The sequence below is a fragment of the Quercus lobata genome, chromosome 6 (assembly GCF_001633185.2).
Source record: "Quercus lobata isolate SW786 chromosome 6, ValleyOak3.0 Primary Assembly, whole genome shotgun sequence".
In the NCBI taxonomy this organism is placed as follows: domain Eukaryota; kingdom Viridiplantae; phylum Streptophyta; class Magnoliopsida; order Fagales; family Fagaceae; genus Quercus; species Quercus lobata.
The window spans coordinates 29,525,281-29,533,745 of NC_044909.1; the positions used below are offsets into that span (position 1 = coordinate 29,525,281).

The 8,465-nt window shown below is 35.0% G+C and overlaps 1 protein-coding gene across 1 annotated transcript; it reads right to left on the reverse strand.

The window, feature by feature from the left end:
* Positions 1–316: 316 nt before the first annotated feature.
* LOC115993965 (probable Histone-lysine N-methyltransferase ATXR5) lies at positions 317–6,420 on the reverse strand. The gene is made up of 6 exons (XM_031117963.1): positions 5,795–6,420; positions 5,596–5,700; positions 2,339–2,568; positions 2,108–2,208; positions 1,807–2,019; positions 317–823 (listed from the first exon to the last, which is right to left on the reverse strand). Exons 1-6 carry the CDS (start codon positions 6,129–6,131, stop codon positions 664–666), a joined length of 1,146 nt encoding a protein of 381 aa, XP_030973823.1. The 5' UTR covers positions 6,132–6,420; the 3' UTR covers positions 317–663.
* Between the last annotated feature and the right edge of the window lie 2,045 nt (positions 6,421–8,465).

An 8,465-nucleotide genomic window follows, 5' to 3' on the forward strand; every position in this document is an offset into this window, starting at 1 on the left:
AATGTCTCTGCAATTGAGCACTAAATACAATTCTAACGATTGAGGAATCCATATGTCATTTCCATATGAAGGGACAAACTTCATCACTATCACTGTGTGATTTCAAATGGAGAGCAATTATTCACAACATTTTCTCCCCATATTCATTATTGTACATATATCTTGTGGGAATGGGTTACCACTTAGCAAATCAAGCAGAAAAGCGAATTGTCAAATTCAATCTTCTACAGAGTGTTGTGAAGGAAAGGAAAAGAAAAATAGATAAATGAATGATAAAAGAAGGTAGTCTAACAAATTATCCATAAATTATCCTGGAGGCAATGAAATGATGGTCATTATAATATTTGAGGAAAAAACAATAAGATTTCCATTTAAAATTGTATCATAAAAGATTTGTCTCTTAAATACGAAGAAATCTTTCTTCATATGCCAAATTCAAGGAAAATCATCCTTGCCTAAACTATTCTCTCATGGCCACATATTGGGCCAGCTCTACATAAAAAATTACAATGAAGAGCCCATGGCTAATTGTAGAAGAAAACTGTTGCTCCACAGAAATATTGAGTAAGCTTTGAAAAAATGGATAAAGAAAAGGATCTATTGGGATCCAAAATTACATCCCATTTGTGTAGGAATGTTAGACAATACTAACTCTATGCTATCTCAGACAAAATGGTGAGTAGGGTATTCATGCTCATATCCATTATAATCATAATATAGCCTTTCGCCCTTAGCAATATCACGAGTAGCAACCAAAAAGACTCGGCATTCACCATTAACACTGTATCTCACACATTTACAATTCTGCTTCTTCCTACCTTCCCTGCAAAGAATTGGATCCATTTAAAGCATAAGGGACTCAGATATTCTTAATTGAAAGGTAAATCTTAATACAAGGAAAACAGATACTTTAATTATGTTAAGTTCATTGGGGATTAAAGTGGAAAAGAAGTGTTGTGGATAGACAAAAATATAGCCAAAGGCAATTTAATAAGTTGTACAACTAAGAATTGAGAATATTTTTATTTATAGTGTTAGTGTTGGTAAAAGTGTGAGGCGCACTAAAGCTCAAATGACTCTTGAAGCCTAGGCACAAAATGCAATCATGCACCTAATTAAATTAAAGCACAATTTAAAAAAAATAAATAGTATAGTAAATTTGAAAACAATTATTAATGGATAATATGATGATCAAGTAATCAACTAATCATATAAAATTGAAATATAGCATTTTATATAATTCTCTTGTGCTTTACAAAATTGAATAAAGTATGATTATGATAGCCATGATATAAATCACAGTTTTTTTTTTTTTTTTTTTTTGGGGTATGAATGGACTTTTTTTTTTAAATAAATAAAAAAAAAAGGGGGGGGGGGGGGTTATAACAAGTGGGAAAAAAAGGTCAACTAGCCTTTAGATCAAGTAGAGGAGAGGGAGAGAGAGAGTAAAGCAGAATGTTGAAAGAGACATAAGTTGTAAAAGGGAAAAGGAACACTTTGTCTTTGGCTCTAGAGTCTTCCATCTCATGCTGTGTGGTGATGAGATTGCATGTTCCTAATAGATATTTTTATTGTCTTCTAGAATTTGTAACGAGGGGTTGAGGGATGGGCTTATGTTTACCATTTATCATATCATAAAACTTATGAAGAAGCTCCAAAAAGCACGCCTAAGCAAAGTGCTTCGCTTTAGAAGCAAAAATAGCTAAACTAACACTAGTTTATGCTTTAAGCGCACTTTTACCAACACTAGTTATTTATTCTTTAAAAATTTAGCCAGAATGTGGACAAAAAGAGATAGGTTCTTACGGAGTATGATTGTTTATGCCATTGATAAAGCGCGCAATGTTCCCACGTTTATCAGGGCAGATGACCAGACTTTTAGATGGGTTGGTTGCCAAGAGAAGGGTCATCATACTATCACAATCATCATGTTCCCGATTCTTAAGATAATCCACATTGCCCGTGTATTCAGCGATAAATGTCATATCCTTAATCTGGCCATCAGCCTCTACCGTATAACTACATCACGAGATGACAATGAACCTACTCAATATGCAGGTATCATATATAGTTACTAGCTTTACAAATGAGTTCAAGATAAAGATACCCTTCACATGAATCAAAAACTACAATAAGGGGAGGGCATTCTCCTCTTTTACACATAGCTCTGCATTGTTCCAAGGTCTCGGAATCTTCTTTGGAAAGAACCTAATAGAAAAACCACATACTATAACTAACATGCTAGATGGTAAAAAAAAATACTAACGATATGTCCCAATAAAGAAGACCAAAAATTCAAATGGGAAACAAAATTGAAGGAGCAATTTCAAGTTCAAACCTGCATTCCACCATTTTCAAACTTGGCCTTGTTGGCTGATCTGGGAGCCATGTCATGCATGTAAGTGAGATCATCACTGAATTCCATGTGCAGTGCTGTTAAGGCAGAAGCAAGGGAACTCATTTGTTTCAGCCTTTGGGAAGTATCTTCTGTTGGAACAAATGGCAATAGTCTCCTTCTTTTCTTTTGCAACACCAATGATCCTGAGCGTCTCCTACGCTTTCTAGCATCTGAAGTCAATTCAAAATATACATAAGCATCAACTTACAATCAATGCATGAAGATATATGTCAAACTTAGGAACTACCTGGTTTAAGATTTATCTCATTCTCTGTAAAAAAGTGCTCATATAATCAAAAATTAAAAAAATCAAACGAAGATTCATGGTTCTCCCATGTCTTTTAGAAATTTAATTTTGACATTAAACACTGAAATTCAGGGCAAGTAGGCATGAAGAAAAAAGAGAGAAATCTACAAATAAAGGAATCCAAAAGAGAGCTCAAAAAAAATAAATAATGCTATATTTATAGCCTCTAATGATACATCAAACCCTCCTGAGAGAGTCATGTAAGTGAATTACAACACCTTCTTTTTTTTCAAATAAGCTTTCACCACCAAGAGGAGGGAGAAGGCGAGATTCGAACAAATGACCTCTGCTTAATGAGGCATGGTCCCCAACCAATTGTACTATCACACAAGATACTAAGCTTTAGTATAGAGGTTGTACACACATGCACATGCAACACGCAAAGAGAAAGAGAGAGAGATGGTCTTTGAAAAGATCATGTTAAAGAGGGAAATAGTTATAAAAACATTGAATGAATGATTAGGCATCATTATAACACTTTATTTCATTTTATCTTGGAAAAGACTATAACTTAACAAGGCCAACAAGCACGATGCAAGGAAAAATTCTAGATGAGAACATTTCACCAACTTATACTAGACCCCTTTACCTTCTTAAGGGGTAGGGCATGCTACTCACATCTTAAAACTGATAGATGAAGTAGGTGGAGTGAGACACTTTATTAATTTCTTTAGAATTGTGTCATGAATAAAATGCACTGTTTGCATTAGAGATAGGATCAATACCCTGTGTTGGCGACATTTAATTAGAAGTTAGAACCCTAAGAGGCTGACTTGCATACTGTCTTACCCTTCACTATTTTTGCATGAAGAGACTGCCCTCATGGCTTGCAAACCATTAATGATACAAATCCAGAAAGGATTTAGTTATATATGTTGTATAATCAGAATTTGCTTCGAAAAGGAAGGGGGAAAATAAGGAAAAGCGTTATAAATTTATGCTTCCTTTTGATTCTGTCAACATTGATTATGACTCATAAAAGTACTACGTATGTATCATAACTTTTCCAAATGTCCAATATGTAAATACTCACACATGCATGCATACAAACCTATGCATAGAGACAAACCTATGCATAGAGAGACAGAGATTAGCATCTTTTGGTCAAATTATAGATACCACACAAGTCCAAGGCAGAGATGGCAAATGCTGAATGCAATTGAAGTTCAATCCTATACATTTAGTAGGTATACATTATCATAGATATAGTGAATATATTAACAAATTTGAAGTTCACAAATCATGAGATTCATTCTCTTCAGATATGTGAATACCTTATTTAGTTTTCACAAGTTCAAGTCGCTTGATTACAATACATAATCCTACAATCCAGATAATGTAAAAATCTATTTTTATTCATTCAATATATAACCTCAAAGAGTTACATACATCTTTACTTCCAAATATTTTTAAATTTGGCAAGCAATAATGTAAACAGACACTTTGCCTAGGGCATACCTCAGTGTGCTTAAGGATTACTAGGAATCCATGAGGCACATTCTATGCTATTGTGTATCCTTTTTTTTTGGGGGGGTTGGGGGGGGGGGGGTTTGTGGTGTGGGAGGTTTGTTGTGATAAAACTTTCTACTTACCGACAAGAGTAAATAAACACTTGGAATGTGTAAAAGCGTCAAGCGTACTTAAGTGCACAAGCCTCTTGGAGCCAGGGTGCAAAGCGCAACTATGCGCATGATTGAAGTAAAGCACAGATTTTTCAAATATAATATATAATAATCTCTAATAAAAAGATACATAGCATATAATAAGAAGAAAAAAAGTTAATAACCTCAAAATGGTAATATATTTTGCTAATTAGCTAAATTGGATGGTGCAATTGCACACTTTGTAAGTTTAAATTTTACACAAGTTATTTCAATTTTTTTTAAATTTTCATATGGTAAAATTGAAAACAATTATTAATCAAAAACAATATGATAATAATCCAATAATAGAAAGTTTAGAAATAACATTTTGGATAATTCTCTTGTGCTTTATAAAAATACATAAGGAAGTATATGGTTCAATGAAAATAATCCAAAAGGCAAAAACCAAAAACCACAAGAATGGTAAATTATCCTTGTTCATGTCTATCAATATGTAAAGAAAAAACTGTTTGTGTAATGGAGCACCTTGAGAACAATGTTTGTTTAATATATCCAATTTCCATGTCATTTCCTTCAAGATCAGGGAGTTGATTTTAGCAATTCATATATTTTTTTAGCAAACAATTAAAAACAAACCAAAGCGTGTCTTTTACATCTTCAAAAAGCGCTAGAAAACTATGTCTAAGGCGTGTTTCATTAAATGAGCTTTGAAGTTTGATCTTGAAGCGTGCTTTTTCCTTCTTCAAAAAGCACTAGAAAAGGGTGCCTGAGGCGTGCTTCATTAAATGAGCTAAGCGCTCAAACCTTGAGGCTTTGAGCTTTGAGCATTGAGCTTTGAGGGCGCTTTTAACTGTCCTATCCCCTTAACTCAATCTTGTTTATAAATACTCTCTATATATGGTCTCTATCTTCAAAATCCTCACTTTGGATTAAGCACTAACCCTCCCCCCCACCCCCCCTAAAAAAAAAAAACAAGTTTTTTTTTTTTTTTTTTTGATAAGTAGTATCTTTAGTGAAATTGTCAAATTTCTTACATTTTTTGTTGCATTTAATTAATGCAGTAAGAATCCCTGAAAACAATTTGAAAGACAAACAATCAATAATAAAAATTAAACCAACAATGATCAAGTCCGATACAAATGACACTAAAAGAAATTAAAAAAAAAAAAAAAACAATCACAAAAAAAAAAATTAAAAAATTTCCGAAAAAACGTAAATAGTAGTCACACGAATTTCGATGAAAACGACGTTAACAATGATTGATGATCGAGATAAAGGATTAAGACCTTGAGGAGATGGCATAGGAGAAATCATCGAACATTTGTCCTTCTTCTTATCACGACTACACTTCTGAATCCGAAAGAAATCGATTATCTTCTTCTGAGAAAAACCTTCAAAAAAATAAAAAATAAAAATTAATTTACCACATTGTCACATTTGTGATTCTAAAAAGCAACAAAAACAGAAACAAAAGAAAACGCGTACTTCTTAAACGTCGGTGGTGGCCGGAGCAATTGGGGCAAAGCCAGGATCCGATGGGGACTCGAACGACGATCGGCCTGACGCATTTCATGTGGAAGCCTCTGTCGCATTTGTCACAGAGGAGAAGCTCGTCGCCACGCTCGCCCGACCCGCATTGCTCGCAGCTCACGTTGCTGTAGTCGTTTTTCTCAACAACTGCGAAACCAGCCTTCGCCATTACTTCCGATAGCGGCTTCAGCTTCTTAGGCGGAGGAGACGGCGGTGGAGTCGACGGACGGCGCGGTGCTTCCGTCCGCCGAAGCGTGCCGCTGAATCGGATGAGTCGTTGAGCTGGAGCCATAGGGGCAGGTTGGGGATTATTGGCAAGGGTATAATCGGAATTGGGAAAAAATATATAAATATATATAGACTCTCTGTAGATGAAGAAGACCGGCGAATTGGTGTGAGAGTTTTTATTTTCTCTCTCTCTCTTCTCTCTTTTTTGCTCGCGGGGAACCAGAGAGAGTCTAGAGAGGGGGTGTGTGCTGACGTGGAGTTATGTGATTGGTTCTACTAAGGTGCGCACTTTTGGTAACCTGCGCACCTCGTAAGTCCACCCCCGTTTCTCATTTCTTATATTTGTAGCCGTTTGTGAATCCAAAAAGACGAAAATGACCTCATATGTTGGTAATCTCTCCGTATGACCTTTTGGCGGTGTTTTAGTAATTTTCCGAAAGAAAACCACTGGTGAATAGTGAGTAGCAGTGGGCACAGTCGAACTTTTATTTAGGAAACTTTCTACATTTATTTCGAAAAAACTATTGTATTGACAAATAAAGCATAAAAATTACTATTTTTATCTAAGGACTATTATATCCATTGCGGATATGTTTTTAAATTTAATTGGGAAAAGCTGATTTACTACACTTAAGAAAAAAAATATTTAAATTTTATCATTTAAAAAAATTGCACATACTTGATACTGCTAAAAGTGGAGAATCTTGCTTATATAATTTATGGGTTATATTAATCGATGTTTTTAGAGTATTTGTTAATAGGTTATTTTAGGAAAGTTATGATATATATATATATATATTTTTTTTTTAACAAGATAGAATTCTATTCTAGCCTAATCTAAGTGTATATATGTGTGAAGTTCCCTCTTAGAAACTTGAACCCCGGTCCTTGCCCCCCACACCCCACAAGCATTTATATTTGTAGAGTGACCATTACGTCAAAAGTGTACGGTGGTGGAAAGTTATGATACTACTTTCATGAGAATATAAAAAAGTTGCCCAAAAAATTAGTTACTTTTATCTTTTCCCATAAAAAGTTTCTAAAAATATTTTTTAAACTAATGTCCTTAGAGATCTGTTAACTTTTCTCATAATTTATTGTCAGGGGTCTACGATTTATTGTATGCTTTGATGGGCTTATTTTATTAATTTATTTTACTTAAATATATACATTTTTTTAGGCGTAAAGTTTTAAACATTTTACATAAGTTGACATTTTAAGTTATATTAAACAAATCCTAAAAGTTTTCTTGTCTACAACATCATCTTAGGTTAGAATATGACTTTTGTTAGACTTCAGAAAAATATTTTTTTATACAAGTTGTGTAAGATGCTAAATCAAAAACTTTTTTGGATTAGGATTTATTTTTTTAGGGGGAAGTCCTGCTCAAAACTCACACCAAATGAGGTTTTTGATGGTTACTATTATACTTTCACCCTAAAAAACAAAAACAAAACCTAATCATTTTTATTTTTGGAAATATAATAATTTCTAAAGATATTAGGACAAATTACCTATAAGAACAATGCAGTCAATTAACCAAATAGCTACCAAGAGTCTTTGTACCTCAATTGGTACTTCATGCTATATCTAACAGAGACATCCATGATTCAAATCCCTACTCCTGTATTATTTCTACTTGTAAGGACACGATTTTGTAACGAACCTAAACAGTATTGGGTTCGCACGTAAAAAGGCCCAAACAATATGATTTGTAGAGCGTGGGTGTAAAGAGTTAGGTTAACTGTGGTCTCCCTCATAGAGATTCGTTCCCATGCATACTAAAAGTCTAAAATTGGTACAGCAATCCTTTTCTTTAGTGATCAAGGCAATTCTTTTTCTCTACTCTTGCTTTTTTCTTTCTTTTTCTCTCTCTTCTTCTTTTTCTCTTTTCGATCCATGTCTTCATGCTCTTCTTTTAGTTTATGTACCCCCCATTGTGCTCCATCCTCACCGCACACATGTAGGTTGGGTTCGGAGGATTTCTTTCTGTCCCATCTAGCACCCCCTGGAACTTCCTATGGGCAGCTGTAAGGCTGCTTCCTTACTGTTCAGGTATCACCTCCACATTAATGCGGCCAGAGAGTTGGTTAAGAGGTCATTAATGCGAAGGCAGCTGTAGTGATAGATATTTGTTTGCCTTATCTCTTTCGTCCTTGGTCGGTCATCCTGTCTTTTATGATGACCTAATTCTGAGGTCTGGTTGCGATAGGACCACGTCCTAACCGTCCTCGGACGCACACTGCCGAGGAGTATGGTGTCCTCGGACGAGTACAGAACCCTACCCTTGTGATGTTGACTACCATCGCCCTCAGTAACCACATTATAACCTAACTTGGCCTCCTCGGACGGATATGCATCCTCGGATGGGCCGCGGGCCCAACATTCCTGAATCAAT

Bases quoted from the DNA above. Each gene is read 5' to 3' on its own strand.
- LOC115993965 (XM_031117963.1), bottom strand. From the start codon at position 6,131: ATGGCTCCAGCTCAACGACTCATCCGATTCAGCGGCACGCTTCGGCGG. The intron at 2,569-5,595 runs GTCTTAATCCTT...AATTGACTTCAG, and splicing joins TCCTATGCCATCTCCTCAAG to ATGCTAGAAAGCGTAGGAGA. The intron at 2,209-2,338 runs GTTTGAACTTGA...TTTTTCTATTAG, and splicing joins TTGAAAATGGTGGAATGCAG to GTTCTTTCCAAAGAAGATTC.